We start from the raw sequence: 24,195 nt of genomic DNA, 5'->3' as shown, positions 1-24,195 counted from the left end.
ACTAGCCAACCACTTATGCTGAAAATGATGACACAAATGAAAAGGAAAGCATAGGGCAGTCCATAGTTCTGTTTTTTTCCCTCCCTTACTCATCAGTAAGTTGAAGATAGTGTTGATAAAATGTACACAATATCAAGAAGTGAAACAGTAAGAGTTGAGCTAATTTTGCACAGTTTTTCCACTGTTCTGGTAAGAATGAACCACATATGCATACAGCATGTATACATAAGGTATAAAATATAAAGTGCAATTTTCACGATTGTACCGTGTTTCCCTGAAAATAAGACCTACCCATAAAATAAGCCCTAGCAGGATTTCTAAGCATTTGCGCAATATAAGCCCTACCCCGAAAATAAGACCTAGTGATTGGCGTGTCTATGCAGTGTATCTGCACAATCCATGCATTTTGTCACAGAGCGGTAAAGAAGATGAGCAGCCCTTCTCATCTGCCCCATGAGAGCTCTATTGCTCAACACGAGAGATTGGGGCCAATGGTTCTAAAGGAAATAGAGTCGCAAGAAATTCAGGGCTTGGAGAGTTATGATGATGTTCCAGAAGACGACTGAACTGTATTTGAATAAATGTGTAGATTGTTGTACCGTATTTAAAAAAAATAACACATCCCCTGAAAATAAGCCCTAGGGTGTCTTCTTGAGGAGAAATAAATATAAGACCCTGTCTTATTTTGGGGGAAACATGATACATGACTCTAAATGCTTTTTCATTTAAAACTGGAATTGTACAAAAACTGTATAAAGATGAATAGTAAAATACATGCTAGTAATGTAAAATTTTAATTTTTCTTACAACAGCATTAAGTAGCAAATAAAAAGCACCATCTTAGGAAAACCATTGTATGTTAGTACCTGTGATAGCACTGTTTTCCTGATTTTTGAACAAGAGGCCCACATCTTCATTTTTCACTGACTCCTACATGTTAGGTAGCTGGCCCTGCTCCTCACTGCCCTGTCCCTTCTGAGGCAGGTCTTGAGTAGTTACTTTCTCATCATAATCCCTTTCCCTAGACAGTCTCTTGAGGATTTCCACTTGATTGCCACTGATTTTAAGGGTACCACTGCTCTTCTAGTTCCTCTGTTGCTTCACCTGTGGAACCTGGAACTGGACCAGGACTGATTTAGAAGTCCTATAACTCAGGGGATCCAATGGAAGATGACATGACTTCTCACTTCCTTTTTAACCTTGACTTATCACTTATCTGGTGCTGTCAGTTATTGCTGTGATTTGATCAGTTCTGGCCAGAAAAATACTTCTGGAAGATTTAACTCCAGCTATGTTTTTTTTACAAACTTGGGTCTCTCTGTATCCTTTTCTCCCACTCCATGAATTATTGCACACTTAACAATTTGAAGTGTAATAATCTAAGCAATTAACAGAGCCTAAATATCTCCTAAATTATGGAAGATTTGATAGAGTCATGTTATAGTTAAAAAACACAAAAATATTTAAATGACCATGCTGAATTGTAAATGGTTATTTTTGGGATTGCAAAGGTAAGAGGTATTGTTATTTTAAAACATTTTCCATTAGAAGTGAATCAGAATGGTCAAAGTATACATATTTGAAAGCAATTGAATAAGCTATTAACATGAGGTTCAGCTTATGCTCCCAAAGACTTTTGAGCATTAATATTTCAAGACTTTCAACTATAACAAAAATAAGGAAGCAGCCAGTTACAGTTTGCCTTGATCCTTGAAGGCCAACTCTTCACGTTGGTTTTCTTCAGGGGCTATAGAAAGTGATAGGTGGAGGGAAGATTGACGCCTCATTTTCATGAATATTTAACACTAATGTCAACAATCAAAACAAAATTTTTTTTTTTTTTTTTTGAGACAGAGTCTCACTTTGTTGCCCAAGCTAGAGTGAGTGCCGTGGCGTCAGCCTGGCTCACAGCAATCTCAATCTCCTGGGCTCAGCAATCCTTCTGCCTCAGCCTCCCGAGTAGCTGGGACTACAGGCATGTGCCACCATGCCCGGCTAATTTTTTGTATATATATTTTTAGTTGGCCAATTAATTTCTTTCTATTTTTGAGACCGGGTCTTGCTCAGGCTGGTTTTGAACTCCTGACCTTGAGCAATCCGCCCGGCTCGGCCTCCCAAAGTGCTAGGATTACAGGCGTGAGCCACCGCGCCCGGCCAAAACAAAAATTTTAAAACTTCATAGATACTCAAAATGTTTCAGAGCAAAATGCAGGTGGAAAATCCTGGGGACTACTTTTAGTTCCCCCAGGGGGTCATGGAAGATGGGAACTGTAGGTTGATTAGGAGGCAGAGGTCATGCAAAGGAAGGAAGCCTGCCAATCACTGTGGTAGAGAGAAGTCAGGAAAGAGAGAGCCAGTTGGGATTGAAGTGTGCAGATAGTATAGACCCCTGCATCTCATCCCTCAGAACTTTTCATTCTCCAACCTCTGGGACTGGAACACACAAACTGCAGTTACCCAAGGACCTTAGGGCTGGGTGGGAGATTCCTTACTTTCCCTCCTGGAAAGTAGAGTGAAAGCCTTGCTTCTGCGGGTGCAGAGGAAGGAAATAGACATTTCTAATTGAAAACATGAGTGCTCTTCTCTATAGAAATTCTATTAAGTTCAGATTTATCTTGTGTCAAATATTATGCATATGTGGGCTAGCCAGAGGTCTAATACCCTTATGTGTCTATGGGAAAATGAATTCTGGATTATAGGCAACTTACTTCCAAAGGAACTCTTAGAACCCTACCCTGCTTCTACACAGGAGACTGCTTGTCCCAAGGCAGGCCAGGGCTGGACAACTCAGCCGAGACTAGGCAGGCAGAGCAAGTGGAAAGCTTTTGTTAATAGTGACTGGCTTTATCAAAACTCCTTATGAAGGTCCTGTGAAACAATGTTTGGGAATTTGTTTTTTGTTTTTAAATGGTTAGAATACAGCAGAAGTACATCTCTTCTAAAAAAAATAACTCTGGCAAAAATGTAAACATCACAACACTAAACTAGAAGCAAGAAACTTAAGAGGAAACTGATAAGGAAGACAAACTTTATAGGATACTGAAATAGAAATGAGCAGAGCAAAATATGTTTGCAGTAAAGGATATAAAGAATGTACACTTGTTATCTTCAAGAGTTTTCATGGAACATTATGACCCATCAAATTAAGACACTAACATTTAACAAAAACTGATCTAAGAACAGTATGAACATATTCTAATGCAGGGCTGTCCAATAGAACTTTTTGTCATGATGGAAATGTTCTATACCTTTGTGCTAATACAGAATCTACTAACATGAAAACTTGAAATGTAGCTAATGCAATTGAGGAAATGAATTTTCATATAATTTAAATAGCCACATGCAACTAGTGGCTTCTGGTTGAACAGCAAAGTTCTAATGCATCGTGGGTCAAAGCCAGTGGTTTCTTTGGTGGTGGCGGGGTGCTTATCACTGTTAAGGGATTGAAGGTTGGGTACAGAAACAGAGGGAAGTTCCCAGCAGATCTATCTGATCACTTAAACAAGATCCAAAACTCTCCCTTGCTTCTGGAGACAGGACAGCACCACCTAGTTCTGGGAGACCTCAGTATGCCCTTCCAACTCAGGGATAATGTCAGTAGGAGCAAAGGCCTAGGATTTTGGCCACTGAGATGAGAAGCAGCCTGTGGTTTCATACACAGAATCTGAGGCTGGGGCCATCCGTGCATGGGAACCACAACTGTGGAGCTGGTGAAAACCTGGAGGTATTCATTTCCGGACAGGGTTTCCAGAGCCAGAGGATGATTTAGAAGTGGAGGGAGCAGGGGGACCTGAGAGCCCTTTCTGGCCACCCACAGGCTGCACAGGCCCTTTTTTTTTTGGGATTAAGATCTTGTTCTTGCTCTTAAAAACTTTGCTGGGATCCAGCTTGTTCACAAAGGAATCGGTCTCTTCTGTGAGCAGGTTTGTGTTGTAGGTGATGGGTTTATACATGCTGAACCATTGCTGTAAGGCAGAATTGAGAGAGAGGGTCACAATTCAAAGAAATGCCATTCTTTGTCTCTTTAGTGGGGATGTGGGGTAGAGAGCTGGGATCAGAAGCACAGAAGAGAGTATAAGTTTCTATGAAAAACTATCTCAGAGATCTATTAGCTCTTCCTTTAAGTGAAAATAATGACAGATTCCATCAACCCCTGGTAAGACACACCCATTGCTTTTAGGTCTCATATCCTTTAAAGTAAAGGCAGTATAAAAACTAGAATGTGACTACACTTCTTTCTGATCTAGTGAGCCCTGAGCATGGTATGCTAAATCTCAAATCACCAAGGGACAGTCTCCTTCTACTTGTTCTGCTCTCACATCAGCTACTTCCCATCAGGTGAGCACCCTTCCCCTAGGAGAGGTTCATGCTGAGAGAAGCTGTGTGTGTCGGTATTCTGTTCCCTACTGGCTTTCTAGGCAGCTGAGGGAAAAGGGCATCCACATTTACTGACTTCTCTACACTGGATTGTGTATCAGGTTGCATACCTGGCATCTATGTGTTTGAAATGGTGCCCAGACCTGTAATAAAAAAAAATGAGGCATACCCCTACAATACTCTGTAGCTATTGAAAAGGTAAAGGCACCTCTAAATGTACTGGAAGGGAGTATCTCCAAGATGAGGTGTTAAGTGAAGAACAATGTGGATAGTACATTACACTTGTGATTTAGATAAAAGGAACCAAAAACTGTATGTATGTATGCTTTAAGTGCAATGAGTATCTTGGAAAAGGCACAAAAGAAACTGGTAATAGTGGCTGCCTCTGGGGAAGCACACTGGGAAAATAGGGGACTAAGAGACTGACTTTTACTCTTCCTGTGTGTATGTATTGCCAATCCAACAACTAATTGGACCTAACACACCCGCCCCACTGTAACATTTAAAAATAAAAACTCCCCAGGTAATTCTGAGGATCAGCCAAGTTTGGCAACCACTTAACTGGATCAGTATAAAGTGAGGTTGTCCACCTACATTTGAGTCACCTGCTTTGCTTATTGGGCATGCAGATTCCATGGCTCCACCCCAGATCTCCTGAATCAGATGGGGAAGTGGGGAATCTGCAATTTAACCACTGCCTCAGATTTTGATACGCATCACAGTTTAAGATGAACAAGGGTGTTTCTCCCTTACCTTGGCCTGTGGGCTAATGCCATAGCTGGTGAAGGCATACTGCCACTGGGGTAGGCCCAGGTGGGTGATCAGCAGGCGATAATAGGCAGTAAAGGTGTCTGTGAGAAAATGCCAGTATAATGCTCTGTCTAGGAACCAGATCTCTGTGTCTTGTGCTAATGCTGAAATAGCAAAGGAAACAAAAGTTAAGGGAAAGCTTAACACTTTTTCCTTTTAACTATAAAGTCAATATATACTTACGGTTTTAAAAAAATCCCAATAGAGAGGATATAAAATGTAAAGTAAAAGTTCTCTCTTTTTCCCCTTTATAACCTCCCAGTCTCATTCTCTAGTGGCCACTTTTACCAGTGTCTTTGACATTCTTTTACATTTTTTTTGGGGGGGGGGAGCAGAGTCTCACTCTGTCATTCAGGCTGGAGTGCAATGATATGATCATAGTTCATTGCAGCCTTCAACTCCTGGGCTCAAGCAATTCTCCTGCCTCAGCCTCCTGAGTAGCTAAGACTACAGGCATACACCACCATGCCTGGCTACTGTTTTTTTTTTTTGGGTAGAGACAGGGTCTTGCTATGTTGCCCAGGCCAGTCTCAAACTCCTGGCCTCAAGAGCTCCTCCTGCTTTGGCCACCCAAAGTGCTGGGATTACAGGTGTGAGCCACTGCTGAGCAAACAGATCGGTTGACTGATCTGTTTGCTGGCTCTCACCATTTGAAAGTACATTCAGGCTATCTAAGCAGCCGATCTTTTTCTGTGTGTAATCAGTACTCCCCTTTCCCCCGGTGGGTACATTCCGTGGTCTCAGCTTTCCTGATGGAGAGAAATTCTGACTTGGCTTGGGCTATTCTGAAGAAGGTCTGTCTCAGTAATCAAAAGTGCTATTAAAAACCACCATCAAGGAGCTCAGAGAAGCTGAGTCCTGAGAATCCTCTCAGTGCTACAGTGATGTCCTGGTTGAGCTCAAGCAAGTGCTATCATGCCAGCTCCTGCCTCACACCTGTTCCCAAACTTCTATCCTTACTACTTCAAGCCTATCCTCCTCCTGCTGTCTAGATAGCTGTAACATCTCCCTAAGTGGTGTCTGTCATCCACCCAGTCTCTTTCTTTGCCCAAAATGCTTGTGGTCATAAACATTTCCATTTGAATTCTAGCATCCTCCTAAGATACCTTGACTGATTCTTCACTATCTTCCACATTATGTCCAAACTTCACTTGGCTTTCAAAGCTCTAAGTGAGAAGGAGAAATTGGCCTTCTGGCTTCATCTCCTCATCTTCTAGGTGAATCATGTGGCCCACTGAATTGAACTTATCTGTCATTCCCCCCAAATTAGTTGGGCTTTCCCACGGCATGGTTTTTACCCATTTGTCCCTTTGCTTTGATCAAGCCCCTTTTATACCACCAAATCCCCCTCCCCACCCCATATTAATTCCTACCCATAATTCAAGATGTAGCTCAAAGGCTACTTTGCAAAGATTCCTCCAGCTAGAGACAATTTCTCCTTCCCGGAGAAGAAAATCCTGGTATATCTTCTCACCCCTACCTGAGGAGCTACCTGAAGAAGGCTTGGCCTTATCTAGCTCTGCGGTTTCACAGTCCCTAGACTAGGGTCTTAAATGTTATTATGGGGCCAAGTGGCAGCTGCTGCTCAAGGGCACAGAGACTTTTTCTTTTGATTTCCCATTTGGGGTCTTGAAGGTCTGTTAGTAGTTCAGGTTTTTATTGCTGTTAATATGCCTAGATATTGAAGTATAAAAGAAAGATAAAAGATAATGTATTTCTTAGATGTTTATCTATTGCCTGAATCTGCCAAAGGAGTCTATTAACAATATGGCTATTTCTTTTAGTTTTTACTCATCTATTATCCTAATCCCATAGACTGTTTTGCAGTAACTCACAAATAAAGATGGATAAATGGACTCTAGTAAGTAGCCTAGAGGCGGATGCTCAGAGAGGATGAGAGGGGCTTTCTGGGTCACAGCACACATAAGAGACCTGGCAGCATCCCAGGAGGCCAAGGAGATATGTGCCTTTTGTATGATGGCTGACAAGCAAGGTCAGGCAAGACTATAGCCTAACGATAGGACCATGTTTGTAAATGATCCTTACCTGGTTTTCCAGTTTTGTAGACAAGACAAACTTTCCCATTCCCACTGCATGAATCCAGCTCAAATATTACACTGCGAGAGTCGAAGTGAGGCTTCTCTGGTTGGTCCTCACCGGCTGCAAACCCAGAAGGTAACGGTAATGTTCAAACAACTTAACTCAAACCCATAATTATACATCCAACTTTGCTAGGATGAAAAAATGGGGAAAAAGCCTTATCTTAGACATATGTTTAAATATTCTTTTCAAATAAATTCTGTATGTGGATGTCCTGGATCTCATCTAGGACTTTCTGTCTGGGCTTCCCCATCATCAACAGGTAGTATAAGGGAATCTGGGGAAAGGAGGCACAAGGAAAGCAATTTCTTGGGAGCATGACCACATAAGGGCAGAGCAATCTTGATGGCTTGGTGTTGACATAACGTTTCCTTTTCCCAGGATTGTTTACTGTATAAAAATGAGATATGAAACACATGATCTGAATCTTGCTTTCTATGCAATACCATGTGGAAAGCCCTCTAAGTCATGTGGTGTAATTCTAATTAATCCTTTTTAATGACTACTTGATAGTCTGTGGGAGTGGATGTTCCCTAATTTATTCTGCTACCCCCCATTGACAGGCATTCACCTATCATTCTGCTGTGAATGTCACAATAATCATCTCTATACATGTCCTTATGTTCTGGTGCTTTTGTTATATGGGATAGATTGCCTGCAGCAGAATGGATTCTACCAGATTGCTTTTCAAAAAGGCCTTTTTTAAAAAAAAACATTTTCACTGGGTATAAACTTCTAGGTTGATAACTTTTTCGAGTATTTTATCTTGCTTGAATTGTTTCCAGGGAGAAATATGCCATTGTCCTTATCTCTGTTCCTTTTTATGTAATTTCTTTTCTCTCTGGCTGCTTATAAGATTTTCTCTTTATCCCTGATTCTGAGCAATTTGATTACAGTGTTTCTTGGTATATTTGTGTGTTCTTGTTCCTGGCTTACTAAGCTTATTGGATATGTGGGTTTATAGTTTCCATCAAATTGGTAAACTTTTGAGCCATTATTTCTTCAAATATTTTCTGGCCCCTGACTCCTTTTTTTTTCAGGGACTCCGATTACATATATATTATTATACCATTTGTTGTCCCTCAGCTCAGTGATGCTCTTTTCATTAAAAATATAGAATTTTTTCTTTCTGTGTCATTTTGGATAGTTTCTATTGTTATGCTTTTAAGTTCTCAAATCTTTCTTCTGATATATCTAAGCCAGTGTTGAGCTTGCCCAGTTTATTTTTCATCTTAGAAACTCATTTTCATCTCTTAATGTTAAATTTGGGATATTATATACATACACAAAAATATATCTTCCATGTCTATACTTATTTTTTTGATATATGTAATGAAGTTATAACTTTAATGTCTATACATGCTAATTTTTTTTAATCAATAAAGCAAAGGTAAACATATATACTAATTCTATAACAAAACTTGTGTCACTGCTGGATTGGTTTCAATTAATCTTTTTCTTCTTAATATGGTCATATTTTTCTACTTCTTTGCATGCCTGGCAGTCTTTGATTTGGTGCCAGAAATTGTTAATTTTCCATTGCTGAGTGCTGGATATTTTTGTATTTCTGTAAATATTCTTGAGCTCTGTTCTTTGACATAGTTAAGTTACCTGGAAACAGATACTTTGGGCCTTGCTCTTAAAATTTGTAAGGCATAACCTAGAGCTAATTATTCTCCATTACTGAGACAAGACCTTTTTGAGTACTGTACCTAATGCTGTGTAAACTATAAGGTATTTTGGCCTGATAAAAATAGGCACTATTCCTGGTCTTGTGTGAGTACTGGGCATTATTCCCTGTAATCATTTTGAGTGGTTCTGTCCCCTGACCTTGGGCAGTTTCTTCATATGCATGTGCTTATCAGTTATGTGCTGAATACTTGAGGGGGACCCTCTGCTGGAGTGCAATGGATCCTACCTGGGTCCCCCATTCTACATTGTGGACTGGAAACTCTTCTCAAGGTAGTATGCTAGGGAAATTGTAGGGTTCACCTTGTTTGTTTCCCATTGCTCAGGGCTCACTGTCCTTTGTTGGTTGATGGCCAGTATCTTGAAAACCAGTGTTTGGCGTATTTTGTTGTGGTGGTGGTTATTGTTCCAGGTGTGAGGATAAATCTGATCTCTTTTTATCTATGTTGGATGAAATAAAAAGTCTAGATTGTAGGTTCCTACCAAGTATTAACAGCCCTGCCTTGGGCTGACTGGGGTCTGTCCTAGGTGAAAAGTCATAGAAATAGAAAAGTCACTTAGTGTGGTTCCCTTCTGCCAAGTGTATAGATACCACCCCAGCTTCTGCCTGTTTTTGGTTACTCTCCAGTCCTTCCAGGTAATTGTTTCTAAACTTTTTCTGGAGTGTAGAGTATTATTTGCAGAAGCTTTGATCTGGTAAAAGGTACTCTGTCATTACTATAAGCATGTCAGTGTTTGAATTTTCTTTCCTTTGTTTCAAACAGTGCAATACCACTGTTTTCAGTTCCTCCCTGAATTTTAGTTTGGTTTTATCTCAATGTATGCATTACCATGTTGTTTTACAGACTGTATCTAATACCGCTGCTGGGAGTACTAGCAGATCTGTTTTTCTTTTAATTAAAAAAAATAAAAAATTTGACAAGTAATAATTGTATATATTTATGGGGTACAATGTGACATTTTGATATATGTATACATTGTGGCTGATCAAATCAGGCTACTCAGCATATTCATCACCGTAAATATTTATCATTTTTTTGTGGAGAACATTTAAAATCTTCTCTTTGTTATTTTGAAATATATGATACATTAGTATTAACTATAGTCACCATGGTTTACAACAGATCATCAGAACTTATTCCTTCTGACTGAAATTTCATACCTGGTGACCAATGTCTCCCCTTTCCCTATCCCTCCCCGACAAGCCTCTAGTAACCACTATTGATCTCTTTCCATTACCTGTTATTTGTGTTGCTTCTTGTTCATGGGTTGTGATTCCTCATATGCCTGGTTATATTTTAGTAGAAATTACTTTTTGAAAAATTATTTATAAAATTAAATTGAAGTTTAGGATGTTTTCCTTCTATGGTGAAATTTTCTTTTTCTATAAAAGCTTTTTTGAGATATAATTCACCTACCATACCATTCACTCATTTAAAGTATACAATTCTACAGTGTGGGGTGTGTGCATTTATTTTTAAAACAGGGTATCACTTTGTCACTGAGACTAGAGTACAGTGGCATGATCAGAGTTCACTGCAACCTCCAACTCCCAGGCTCAAGCTATCCTCTTGCCTCAGCCTCCTGAGAAGCTAGGACTACAGGTGCATGCCACCACACTCAGCTAATTTTTTATTTCTTGTAGAGACAGGTCTCACTACATTGCCCAGACTGGTCTCAAATTCCTGAGCTCAAGCAATCCTCCCGTCTCAGCTTCCCAAAGCGATGGGATAACAGGCATGAGCCACTGTGCCTGGTGTTTAGTATATTTACTGAGTAATATAATCACTCCCACGATCAATTTTAGAACATTTCTTTAGGGTGAATTTTTGTTTTTGCCAGGCCCATAAGATTAGTAATCTGGGATCAATTTAGTTCAATTTTAGGATTTAACATTTTGTAGTACACACTGAGCTTCAGTCTATATGAAGAATGGTTACTTCTGTTTCATCCTGTCTCCCAGGGTACAGCTCTTCATAGTGCCAACACAAAGGGGAAGGGTGATTTTCATCTTTTGTAGGCTGTGGATTCCATTTTATTCCCCTGGCTCACAATGGAACAAATTCTCAGCTTTGCTGCAGCCTCATTGCCTCTTTTCAAAAGAACAATGTATCCTAGGCCAAACCAACTTCACATGTTGAGTCTCTTCCCTGGATTTGTCTTCTCCTGAATGTTAGTCTGGTATTACATCTCATTGTCTCATTAGCTCCTTTGATGCTTTTAAGGAAGAGGATTTGAAAATTTTATCCTGCTTGTCTTCAGCAGGAAGGCTGCTCTGAATTAACTATCTCCCATTACCATAAAAGGAAGTCTCATCAGTTTATCAATTCTACAGTCTCTGTCTTTCAAAACGAAGATTCGATCTTTCACATTTAATCTAGTGATTGAACTTTTATTTTATTCCTCTCATCTAAAAGTTATGTTTCTTATTTTATAATGTTATTTCTTCTTTTTCCTTTCTCTTATTTTTGCTCATGTCATTCAACACTGCCCTTATTAGACTAGATAGTTTAATGTAATTTTTTATTCCTTTAGTGGTTATCTTCTTTTCTTCGTTGTTTTTGCATGCATGATTAAATCCATTTGACTCTATTCTTATTTAAAAATAACTATTTTCCTAAGCAGGTATGGTATACAGAATTCTAAGGTGGCCCTCAATGTTCCATGGTGTACACACCTTATGTAGTCCCCTGCTCCTCTTGAGTGTGGTCAGAACCTATGAACATGATGGGTAGTTATTCAAAAAGACTGTAGTAGCATACTGGAGGGAAATTTTCCTGCTAGCTTAGAAGTAAGCTGCCATGTTCTAAGAGGGTCAAGTGGCTAGAATCTGAGGGTAGCTTAAAGGTGCTGTGACCCCTGGCCAAAAGCCAGGAATAAAACAGGGACATCAGTCCCACAACTGTAAGAAACTGAAAATGGCCAACCACAGTGAGCTTGGAAGCAGTTCCTGTGCTTCAGATGAAATCAAAGTCCCAGGTCACACCTTGATTTCACCTGGTATGATCCTAAGCAATAGACCCAGCTAACCAGTAGCTGAATTCCTGATGCACAGAAACTGTTAACATAGTTGTGGAGTTTTAAGTCATTAAATTTGAGGTATTCTTTGGTATACAGAAAAGAAAAATGATACACCAAGATAATCTATCTTACCCACCAAAGTGTAATATTTCTTCTGTACAGTGAGATGAGACTTTTTACTTCTTTTTCCCTTTTTTCCCTCCATTCTCCACTATAAGGACCTCTGGAACAGTCTTTGTATTAATTTGCTAGGTCTGCTGCATCACAAACTAAGTAGCTTAAACAACAGAAATTTATTGTCTCACAATTCTGAAGGCTTGGAGTCCGAAATCAAGGTATTCCCAAAGGTGGTTCCTTCTGAGGGCTGTGGAAAAGAATCTGTTCCCTACCTCTAGCTTCTGGTGGGTTGCTGGTAATTTCTGGTATTCTTTAGCATTACCTCAACTTTCACCTTCAAATGGTATTTTCCCTGTGTGTGTCTGTGTCTAAATGTCTTCTTTTTAGAAGGACACCAATCACATTGCATTAGGAGCTCACCCTATTAACTACTTAAATCTGCAATGACTATTTCCAAATAAGGTCACGTTGTGAGGGGGATACAATTTAACCTGTAACACTCTTTTATGTGGCCTTTCTCCTCACCTTTTAGGTTTAACTGACAGTGGCATAGCACTTTTTAGAATATTCCTTGCAATATGTTCTAAGAGTTTCTATGTAAAAGTTATATAACACATTCCTAGCTAGTAAGATTTACTTTTAAACACATACATATACACATATTCTCTCTCATAGGAGGTCCACTAATCCCTTACTTCCTTTTCACGTATCCACATCTTGAGATCTTCATATGGTTAGAATATTTGTTCTTTAACATCCTTCTTATAACCTGAAAGGTATATTTGGTCTGCATATATAGCAACCTTGATTTTCACTCCTTTTCTCTTAGTACCCTGTATATGCTTCCTCATTATTTTCTAAGTAATTTGTTATTTGTGCCTAGCAGCTCATAATTTTTTCCACATCAAGATATGCATAGTTGTCTATATTTTCTCCTCTGTTCAATTTAGGTCTAGGTGAGCTCTTTCAAGCTGCGGAAACTTTTATTTGTATTTATTGCCTTTCCATCTACACTTTTTCTCTTTTTAAGCAACTGTAATTCCAGTGGAAGGTATCATGAATCTGTTTTCAATTTTTCTTACCCTCTTACCTTTTTCCTCATTAATTCTTCTCTTTTAAATTGATATGTCTGTGCTTTAAGCTATATCTTATACTTGATTTTTCAGGCCAACTCAGGTCTAAATAATGTTTATACTCTCCTTCAATATGTTTAGTCAATTGTTTGAGAATCTTTACTTTCTTTTATTGACAGGAAGCCTTTGTGCTATCTTAAGTCTCCTTAAGTTTTCATCTGTTTTCTCTAGCATATATTGTCCAACCTGGAGTACAGTGGCTATTCACAGGCATGATCATAGTATACTGCAGCCTCAGACTCCTGGGCTCAAGTGATCCTCTCACCTCAGCCTCCTAAGTAGCTGGGACTATAGGAGTGCACCATCATACCTGACTGGTTGTGTATTCTGATATTTCTTCCCGATCATCCTTCTGAATCCCCTGACGGAAGTCAATATTTTTCTATTTCAGTTTAGGTGGACTTTCCTAAAGTGCCAGAAGTCCAAGTGGTTTTTATCCCTAGAGGACAAATGTGGTCCGTACTCCTGGCTCGAGTCCTTTTGCTGAGGACCCTTGAAGCCTATTATCTAATCTAACTCTACTCTTCCAGCCTTGAGAGCAGGGAAGACTCAGACTACCTATTTAACTACTTCTTTGCCTTTTAAAGAAGCCAATGTGACCTTTTTCCCATTTCTAGGAATTCCATAGATCTTTGAACAACAGGGTTTTCTCAGGATCTATCACTTTCTAGTCTTTGCTCCTGTAGTCCTCTGGTACCATTCTCCAACTGCTTGTTCAATTGAGGGAAAAAACCTTATATCAGTTTTCTTTGCTAGGACCTCAATGAACCCCAAGGTCTTAGTGAGTAGGCAACTAGTGTCTTCAATACTATTTATTCTCCATTTCTTTCTTAATTAAAACCAATTCTGACTGAGGAGGCCATACTGGTCAACTAAACAGACTCCCTTGTAACTATGGGTTGCCATTTGCCTGTTCTGGCCAATAGCTATTGGGAAGGGCTTCTGAGAAAACTATTGTTTTCCTTATAACAAGGGAGTGATTCTGCCAAGAGCCAGGTTTTTTTTGTCCTTTGCCTTTTACTCTTCTTCTTCCTGACAGGAACAGAGACTTGAAACCTGGAAGTAGAGCCCACATTCCTCAACTATACGGATGAAAACCATATCCAAAGGCTGAGCAATAAGCCAGAGGGAGACTTTATCATTGAATTTCTCAAGCAGCTACACCAGCCTGAGTTCCAGATTTCTTGTTATGAGAAAAATAAAACACTATTTAGCTTAAATATTGTAATTGAATCTGTTATATGCAGCCAAACACAATTCTGACTGAAGAAGGCCTCACACCCAGTTGGCTCATGAATTTTAGCAACTATTTGACTTATAAGCCATTTCACTCAGAAGTGACAAAGAGCTTGGGAGAGAGGAAAGGAGCTGTGTTTAGACCGAAGCCCCTTGATACTAACATGTTAACATTCATTAAATGCCTACTACGTGCCAGGCACTGAGCTGGGTGCTGGAAACAAAACAAAGATACCAACTCTGGCATTTTCTTCATACCTTCATGTATATCGTCCTCCAGGTCTGCCAGAGTTGGTGCATTAGGAAGTGAATACATGGAAGACTGGTTGAGTTGAGTCAGTTTTGAGATGCTGTTAATTGCCATGATGCCCAGTGGAATGGTGTGGTCTATAGAAACATAAGAAGAATTACATGTAGTAATAGCCTAGTTACACTGGTTATCATAAAGGCTTCTGCTTGAATAAGCCCAGGTATTGTTTGCCCCTGTGGCTGAGTAATCTGGTGGAAGGAAGATCACTCACTGTACTTACAGGTAAAAAAAGAAAATGAGGGCCATGGGTGATGAAGAGTCCCCACTGCAAGCATTACGGTGGAGCTGAAGAAAATTTTACAAGGGAATACTCAAAAAGAACTGGGAAATATGAGCTTGGGGTCCCTGTTTAAGGAGTAAAGGACTTAAAAATGTTTTTTGCTCCCTCTTTCCCTTATTTAGCCAGTATTCTGCATAAAGAGTTATACTTTCCAAAGGAGTAATAGCTTTGATTATATAATATCTCCCTGTCATTTTCCCTAACTCAATGAAGAGAACCTGGCATTCTTATTGCTTGGGTCTAATCTTCTGTGATTAGGGTATAATAAGGAACAGGAAGACATGTTTTCCTTACTTGACTGCTGAAAAAATTGGAATGGCTGAAGGCAATAAAACAGCTGGTGTATATACATACCATGGAATGTCCAAGAAGACCACTAAAAGAAGCTGCCTTTTCTGTCACTGACTTAAGTTTTGCAGTAAAGTATAGGCAAGATTAAATTAGAGAAAGTACTACAATAATGAACAGGGACTCGTTCATTAAATACTCATGAAACATTTCTTCTCTGAGGCAGGCTTGTGAAGGGGCCAGTCTGTCCCCATGATGCAGGCAAGGGAAAGTCTGTCAGTCTCGTCTCTGTCCCCTCTGTTGCTGCAGACTCAAAAGGCCACAGCCACGCTATAAGGGAGGGTTCTGATGCTGGTGACAAGGATGATTTCTAGGACACAGGACGAAATGATTCTAAGCTAAAAGCTAATGTTAAATGTTCAATAGTAAGGTATAAAAAGTACCTCCAGTAGGCTGAGTTAGACAAGGCGGCTTTGGGAATCACCAAAAAAGGGAACTCAGGTGTATAGGCAGAAGGCAGAGTCAATGAAGGGGAGAAATCAGCTTTGTAGATGTGCTATGCAACAGAAGTCACTGCATTCTTAAACACAGCAGTGGGGTGCTTCCCAAGGCCTAAGTACACCTGAGGATGTGATTAGAGTCAGAAGCAATAAAGGCCTATGGTGGGGCCGGGAAGTCTGTGCCAGGAATGGGCTGCACTCTGGTGGTTAAATCAGGATTTCCTAGCTTATGAAATTTTATAGCAGTATTCACCAAAATATGCAGTGCTGCCTTTTATGTCCATATAGTATCTGGAATCTATGTTAAGTTGTAAGTTCCCACATAGGCACACAAATGTTTTGTACTAGACACATTTAAGGCTAAAGATGGCCTGTGAACTGAGGTAGCTTGTGATATGAGAGAGAGAAGCAAGGGGTTGGAGCCCTAAGGTCTTTGTAATGGTGGGAATAAAGAAAGGAGCCTGAAAGAGATAACCAGCCCCTCCCATGAACACTGGAGACTGTCACTGCCACTTACTCTGAGGGCTTTGCTCTGAGGTGGAGCCTTCTGAGGCTGTAAGTTTGAGATGGCTTAGGCTTTTTGGGTAATGGTTACTGTTTACCCCATTTTAATAGGAATCTTGTAAATTGAGCTTCTAGTTCTGGATTGGCTAGACTGTGGCATGTGTGGTGGTGGGTGAAGCAATGACAGTACCTGTTAGCTTTGGGAGATAATCACAGCTTCTGGACATGGCACTTGGGAGCACCCATGAAAACCATCCAGATTCAAAGACTCAAAAGTTGTAAGGACCTTCAGACTTGTCCCACCCAACCTCTCAGCCAGAGCAATGTTCTCCTATAGCAAGAAAGCCAACTCACCATCTAGCTTCACATTCCATGTCATGTGGAAGCCATTGGTCATCAGGTAAAAGTTCTTCAAATCCTCAGGCATCATACAGTTATTCTTCTAGAAGCACAAAGCAGCTGAGTGTTAGACCAGGGCTGGGAAAGAGGACACAGGGCTATGCCTCAAGGCACTGGAGACACGATTTACCATGTTTCAGATCCCTGAAACAGGAAGACTCTGGTAATTACCTACAAAACTCTGTCAGAGAGGCACTGGTTTCTGCAAACAGAGTCACCAGTCTGACCTTATTTTTTGCTTCACCTGATAAAGCAGACTAGGTGTCTGCCCTGCCATGATCATGTCTCGGTGCATTATCTGAAGAAAAGACAGAGGAACATGGTGAGAGAGGAGGTCTTAGGTAAAGTGTGACAATGTTAGAGCAAAGAAATCATTGCCATAAATTTTAGATCCATGCTCATATATTATTTTCTGAAACAAACTAGACAAATGAGAACATCTTAAAAATGAATAGTATCTATTTCCAGAGCACTTAATGCAATGAACCTGTTCTAATAGTTCTGACAATTCTTAGAAAGTAAAAAAGTACAAAGGCTATATTCAAATATTTCATATGGATAACCAATTATCCAAACTGGTGGGGGAAAGAACAAAGGAAGAGCTTAGTATCCTTTCAGAAGATACCAGGAGCAAGCCCTACATAACTAACATCTGTGCACATGCCTGACCAGTCTTCTCTAGCCAACTCAAATCCCTGGAGGGTGAAGAAGGATGAGTTCTCTAATTCCTTTCCTGGGCCCCCTCGTGTGACTTTGTGATATGGTTATAGAGGCAAAGAGGCAACATGTTAGTAACTGTCCAAACTTTTGGCTTACTGGACCCTTCTGAGATGTGATGCAGACCACTGATTACATCAAGTTTATTTTAGGTTATACTATCAGTCATTTGTAGGTACCCAATGTATGAGGAAGTACAATGTAACAGGATGATCTGAGTTTATTTCCCAACTCTGCCACTAGCTGAGTAGCCTTGAGCATGTCACTTAAATTCTGTGAATCTAAGTTCAAGAATAAACACTAAGATTGCATTTGTATAACACTGGGGGTAGGAGGGGGGTATGAACTTGACAGGAAGAGAGAAGACTAGGAAATTATTATGATTTGTGGCCACAGCATCTTCAAGAACTGTAGGTGAGGAAAAAGCCTCAAGCTTGCGGGTAATTTTAAACAATGTTTTTAGATTCGTAAATGGACAATAGCTGTCATTTTTGGATTCTTGGCTTCCTTGGGCAATTTATTTTCTTACTTAGTAAGTTATTTGGAGTTAAGAGCTTGCTCCTAGGGCTTTCTGTATGGCTACATTCTCTGTGTTTTCAGAGAGAAAAAGTGTGCATGCAGAATGCCTTTCTCCAACCCCTGGAATCATCACACAGGAAGTCTACAGTTATCAATGTTCTGACAAGGTTCTTCTGTTGCCCCAAAAGGCCAGCATCCACTATGAGACTTTGATCACTAGTGCCATCTCGTGGCAGAGATAAGGAAACTACTGTCTACCAGCCTTTCTTAACAGGGATTCCATGAGATTCCAGCTGAGAAGGGCTTGTTGACTACTTGACAACGTTTATCTTTAAGTTAGGCTGAAGAATTCCAATAATAGCAATTATAGCATTTGTTATGGTATTTGTTTCACCCAAGAAGGAAATTTTGGTATTTTATACCAGTATTTTAAAAAGTATTCAAAATTCATAAAAATAGAAGTGAACTTGAATATTTAATATACATTTCTAATACTAATATAAACATAACAATTATCTGGTGAGCCAAATTTATGAAAAACATTAAGTCCTCATTGTCCTTCTAAAATAAATGACTGGCAGCCCCAGGCTCTGTTGTTTATTTGTTACAGATCTTTCTGTCCCAGGCACCCCTGGAGCAGGCCTGCAGTGCTTTAGTCCCTTCCTACCATGTTTATCTCTTCTGAGTGGGGCTTGCAGGGAACCCAAAACTGGTAACCTGAAAGCTCCTCTGCTCTGGTCAGCAACTCAGAGTTACGAGAAGGGTGCTTTAGAACTCAAGAGAAGAGAGAGCTAGCAGAGTGGTTAACCTGAGAAATGCAGAAGAGAAGTCAAGTGAGATGAAGTAAGGCTTTTTTTGTTTCATTTATTTTTAAAATTTTTGTGTGGCACCTAAACCTGAATTATTTTTTTATTTTAAGGAGATGAAAAGATCCTGTGGGGAAGCTGCCAGTATAGAGGGAGGAAGTTAAGCACTAGAGAGGGACTAACCAATGGAGGAAAACACTGAGAAGCTACCAGGCAGAGTATGAGCATGAAGTGAGATGGCCCCTAGTGACATGGTGTCACAGGCTAACTTCTCCCACTTAACAATGAATTCATAGCAGGAGGCTATAAGGAACAGATCTGCAAGACGACTCAGAATCCACTCAGTAGAATGTAAAAATGTGAGACTGAAGAGAAAGGGGAAATTCTGCCAAATCATTTTGGTCTCTGTGGGCCATAGTTTCACCATCAGGAAACTGAATTTTTATCTGGGGATTGGAGATTCTAACCAACCAAGAATTATAAAGCACTCTGCAAATATGAAATGTCACTGAATGCTAATAACAGAACTCTCCTGGCATCGGGATGCTATGAGAATTAAGAGGCAGATGTTTTCATGGTGCCTAAAAGATGAAAAGCTCAGTGTAGACATTAGGCCTTACTATGTAACCATCATTACACAAGGCAGGTAGCAGGCCCAGGAACATGAATCATATAACTGCACAAAACCAACCAGACTGAAACTGTTCTTATATGAACAAAATAGGGTGAAATATATTAAACTGGGAAGAGTTTGTTTACTTGTTCTTCTAACCTTAGGGGACTGCAGCAAGTATATGGTCATTCAAGTTTTAGTTGTCAACCTTTCTTCCAGGATTTGTACCATAGAATTAGAAAATATTAGATTACAGCTGGATGAGTCCTTCAATAACACTGATTTCAAACCACTTATTTTATAGATGATAAATGTAGTCTCAAAGAAGTTACATTACCTAGCCAAGAGTCCAGAGCAGATCAAAGATTTCTACTCCAGGATATTTTCCCCACATCATAATGCCTCCATAGCCTTACTACTATATCGTATTTTAGTGAGCTTCCCAGACAAGGTACAAGACCCAAGGAAGAATATGCCTCAGAAATTACTTCATTAAATAAGTGATATAACATGTCACAACTTTAACGGTGTTCCATTTGCCCAAAGGGGCAGAAGCAGTAGGCTTCTTCTCGGAGGGCCTCATCAGCTATATTTATGCAGCTGTGGATACCAGGTGAATCACATGGAGGCTGTGTCCTAGATGAGGTGTCTCCAAAGACACATTTCTAGGGTCAGTCCTCTAGAGAAGTAGGACTTATCAGCCTCCTGGGATCCTCCTGTCTAGAATGGGCACTTCTGGAAATGTTACAGTAGGTAGTCAGTTAGGTATGAGCAAGGGAGGAGGGAATGGAAAAGTTAGTCAACTGGCTCAAACAAAAAGCTCTTAAACAGAGCTGAGGAGAAGAAAAGAACCATTAATTTCCCAGCATTGCATGGGTACAAAGTGACCTTTCCCCATTATATATGAGTAAGAACAGAATGAACACTGACCATTCAGCCTTCTTTGACTTCAACAAATAAAACATCAACTGCTTGGGATTCGAGGCAGTTGCTCCTCTTGAGCCTGCCTGCTCTTTCTTGAGAGCATACTTTTGCTTCTGCATAAGCCTTTCCTAAGCCTGTCCAGTTTCACTCAATAAATCTGCCACTATAGCTTGTGTGTGTGTGTCCTGAAATTCCTTTCTGCAATGTTAGCAAGAACCTTTACACCACTGACAGAAGGAAGCACAAGTCAGGGGTGGCCCTACCAAGACTGTTCTCCTTCAGTAATCCACTGGGTGAGAAAGTGGGACAGGGACTTTCAGACCAGCTCAAAACTTCTGCCCTCCATTGCCTCTTTTTCTCTTAGACAAAAATACATAACAAAATAGCACATAGACTATTGCCCCATTTTGACTGAAAAAATTATACAAAACCTGCTCTTACATTTTTGGGGCTATGAACCTCTTTGAGAATCTGAAGAAATCTCTCCCCAGGAAAAATGTACATACTTAATAAACCTGACATACATTTCAAGGAGCCCATGGAACACTTCCCATTCACAGACTTGTAGCAGATCCCTGGATCTATCCATTGCCTTCCCTCTACCTAAACACAACAACCAAAAATATACTAACAGTAGTTATGTCTAGATGGTAAAACCCTATAGGACTTACTTTATTTTTTGCATTTGCATATTTAAAAAATTTTTATGGTGACCATTCTTTTCTGTTTAGCATAATCAGAGAAAAACACTGTTATATAAACACTGACTCTTAAAATGCAAGTATATATCCAAAACTCTTTCTTAGCTTCCAAGCATCCCATAGGCCTTCAAAAAACCCACACACACCAAGCTCGGGTGAAAGAAATATTTTTTCATTACTGATCCTAATACTGTTTATATTTTACATTTAGCATATTTGTGCTTAGATCTGAGATATTTTAACTAAAGTACTCAAAAAAAAATTCCAAATCAATGTATCTTATTATTCCAAGTACTTGTACAGATACTCCCCCAACTGAGTATGTCTGAAGAAAATGTTCCATTAACTGTTTCAGTTAGTCAAAAATCTTTCTCTCATGCTTACCCCTTAATCCTTTCAGACCTCTGATGCAGCTCTACAACTGCATTCTCCTAAGTGTTAGGGGAATCCAATAAAGTTGCAGTGTCCAGGAGGCAGATTAGATCCCAAGAGATCCCTTGCATGCTAGCCCTGAAACTTGCTCCAAATGAATAAACTACAGTATAATAAGTAAAACTGGGACAAACAGGTAAAGTCTTCTCCTTAAAGGGTTCTGGGGAATATCTGGTATAAGACACTATGAAGAATAGCCTCAGAAATTACTTCATTAAATAAGTAACATGTGTCACAGCCTTAATGATGTTTCACCTTAGAGCAGGCATTCCTGTCCTCTCACCCTCCCATCCAGGTCTTTAGCAGACAGGAAAATACTAGGATCTCATTCTCACAAAAGAGCCCTGTGGCAGTTCTACATAAAAAGCTGACTAAAGCCTGTAAAGAATCAAAAGGGATGTTCAGGATCATATCCTTTCTCTCAATGTTATCCCCAACAAACAATGTCAACAAGGCCAGACTGGCAGACTAGCAACAGCACCAGGAACAAGCTCTGACATGATTATCTAATAAAAGTTCAACAAATAGACACTGTTCTAGAATTCCCTTTTCCTATTATGGGCTAAGAGTAGAAATGGGGGTAAAAGATGAGTGAGAAAAGTTGAGGTGCTGCTGAGATGAAGTCCTAGATCAATTCCACTTACTGACCTGCTAGAAAAGCAGCCACTGATTCAGCCCAGGGAGGGAGTCATGCTGGCAGGATTGAACAAACACCCATGGGCTGCTTGGTTGCTGAGAGCAAGACTCCCACAGTGTTGTCCTGTGTTAGAGCTGCTGCTTGGTGTAGAGCAGGAAAGGGCATGTGCTTAGATGCAGCCAACTCTGAGTTCAAATGTAGGTTCTGCCTCTTGCAGCTATGTGACCCAGAATAAATTCTTTAACCTCTGTGAGCCTCAGTTCCTTCACTCTATAAAATGAAGATACTACAATACCTACTTTGCAGGGTTACTATTCCTTTGCCATAAAATAACCTATGCGTATGTATTAGCAGGCTCTTATAAAATAGCAGAGTAATTTCTTGCCAGCTCCCCTTGTCCCTCAATCCTTTTGCTGCTCTATATCTAGTGATCTTTCCAAAGAAAAAATCTGACCTTTGCAGTTTGCTACTTAAAACATTTCAGTGGCTCCCCTAATAAAGAGCAAACTCCTCAGACCCCGTAAAGTCCTATGTCCTGGTTCTTGATGAGCTCTCTCTCTCCCCTGCTCTCCCATGTTCCTTCTTTGTGATCTCAGAGCAATGTAATCTTTCTCATCTTGAAGTCTTCACAGATGTTGAAAGCCTCTTCTTCCTTGATCTCATCTGCCTGGTTAACAACTTCTAATAGCTTCTTTGGGAAAATCTCTTCTCAACTTCCAGACTTCGGCAGGCATCTTGACAATGCTCCCTTTATCTCACTTTCATGGTACTCAGTCTAGTTCGTAATTATACTTGTAACAATCTATACTACATTAGGTCTTAGACTAGCGGTCTCCAGTCTTTTTAGCACTAGGAATCGGTTTCATGGAAGACAATTTTTCCATGGACTGGAGGAGGAGGGGATGGTTCCACCCCCGTTCCCAAATGGGAATGATTCAAGCACATTACATTTATTGTACATTTTATTTTGATTATTACATTGTAATACATAATAAAATAGTTATACAAACCTCTCTGCTTAAATTTAAATTAAATTTAAGCATTAAGCTCTCATAAGGAGTGCACAACATAAATCCTTCGCATGCACAGTTTATAGTAGGGTTCATGCTCCTATGGAGAATCTAATGCTGATGCTGACTGGGAGGAGGTGTAGCTCAGGTGGTGATGCTCAGGTGAGCGATGAGGAATGGCTGTATATACAAATGAAGCTTTGCTTCCTTGCCCGCTGCTTACTTCCTGTTGTGTGGTCTAGTTCCTAACAGGCCACAGACCAGTATCGGTCTGCAGCTTGGGAGTTGGGGGCTGAAGTCTTAGACAATAAAATTAAGGGGTAAGAATAGTGCCTTTTAAAAAATTACTACTGATTTCCCAGGGCTCAATACCTAGCATAATGCCTGGCCCATTTTAGTAGCTTAAGTCTTTTATTGAATAAAAGTTCAGAGAAGGATTGGAAAGCACTAGCTTTAGATCTGGTTAATAGTTATCTGCAACACTTTACCATGTTCTGAACATGATGCTTATTAATATATATATATTTTCCTTTCCTAACTGGATTTTTAGTTTTCTTGTACACAACTTCAAATGTCTACTGCTTCCATAGGACAGCAGGGTTCAAAGGAGACGTTCCATGCTGTGGAATTGGCAAAAAATTAAAGGAATTATTAAGTGGCTTGAACAGGAACAGAGAAAAGGGTGAACTCTACCTTGAAGGTAGCTGTGGCATGAGATAAGGTTTCCTCCCCTAATCTTTCTTTCTTAGGGGCATTTAAATTGCCCCCTCTTTGTTGGGACGTAAGGATTTGACATGGTAACACTTACTTGTTCCCATGAAGAAATCATATGACGTTCAGCAGGCACCTTTTCTAAGATGGTCACCTCTGTCACACCTGGGGAAGATTCTGCAGAAAAAAGAGAGACTGAAGAGTTGCAACTGGCCCACTGTCACACATTGCTACACTAGACATTGATTAACTGTTGATGACTATTCTAAGACTATCCAATCCCTCTGATGAACATTTATTATATTTGTGATGAAAGCAAAGAACTGGTTGGTCTTTCAAAGGCACCCAGTCCCATAACCTA

At 40.0% G+C, this 24,195-nt stretch overlaps 1 protein-coding gene across 2 annotated transcripts in view; it reads right to left on the bottom strand.

The window, feature by feature from the left end:
* Window positions 1-3,014: 3,014 nt before the first annotated feature.
* TPGS2 (tubulin polyglutamylase complex subunit 2) overlaps window positions 3,015-24,195 on the bottom strand; it is a 39,432-nt gene continuing 18,251 nt past the window's right edge. Inside the window, exons 2-7 of one of the 2 annotated variants that reach the window (XM_012751798.3) lie at window positions 23,932-24,011; window positions 16,720-16,807; window positions 14,742-14,870; window positions 7,234-7,347; window positions 5,131-5,291; window positions 3,015-3,965 (exon numbers count right to left, since the gene is read on the bottom strand). In XM_012751798.3, coding sequence (XP_012607252.1) covers window positions 3,729-3,965; window positions 5,131-5,291; window positions 7,234-7,347; window positions 14,742-14,870; window positions 16,720-16,807; window positions 23,932-24,011 — 809 coding nt within the window. In that variant the 3' untranslated portion in view covers window positions 3,015-3,728. The remainder of the gene's footprint in view (window positions 3,966-5,130; window positions 5,292-7,233; window positions 7,348-14,741; window positions 14,871-16,719; window positions 16,808-23,931; window positions 24,012-24,195) is intronic. The other variant, XM_075993526.1, reaches the window with a different exon arrangement.

This window comes from Microcebus murinus, chromosome 17 (assembly GCF_040939455.1).
Source record: "Microcebus murinus isolate Inina chromosome 17, M.murinus_Inina_mat1.0, whole genome shotgun sequence".
Taxonomy (NCBI): Eukaryota; Metazoa; Chordata; class Mammalia; order Primates; family Cheirogaleidae; genus Microcebus; species Microcebus murinus.
This window is presented reverse-complemented; position numbering and strand designations above follow the sequence as displayed.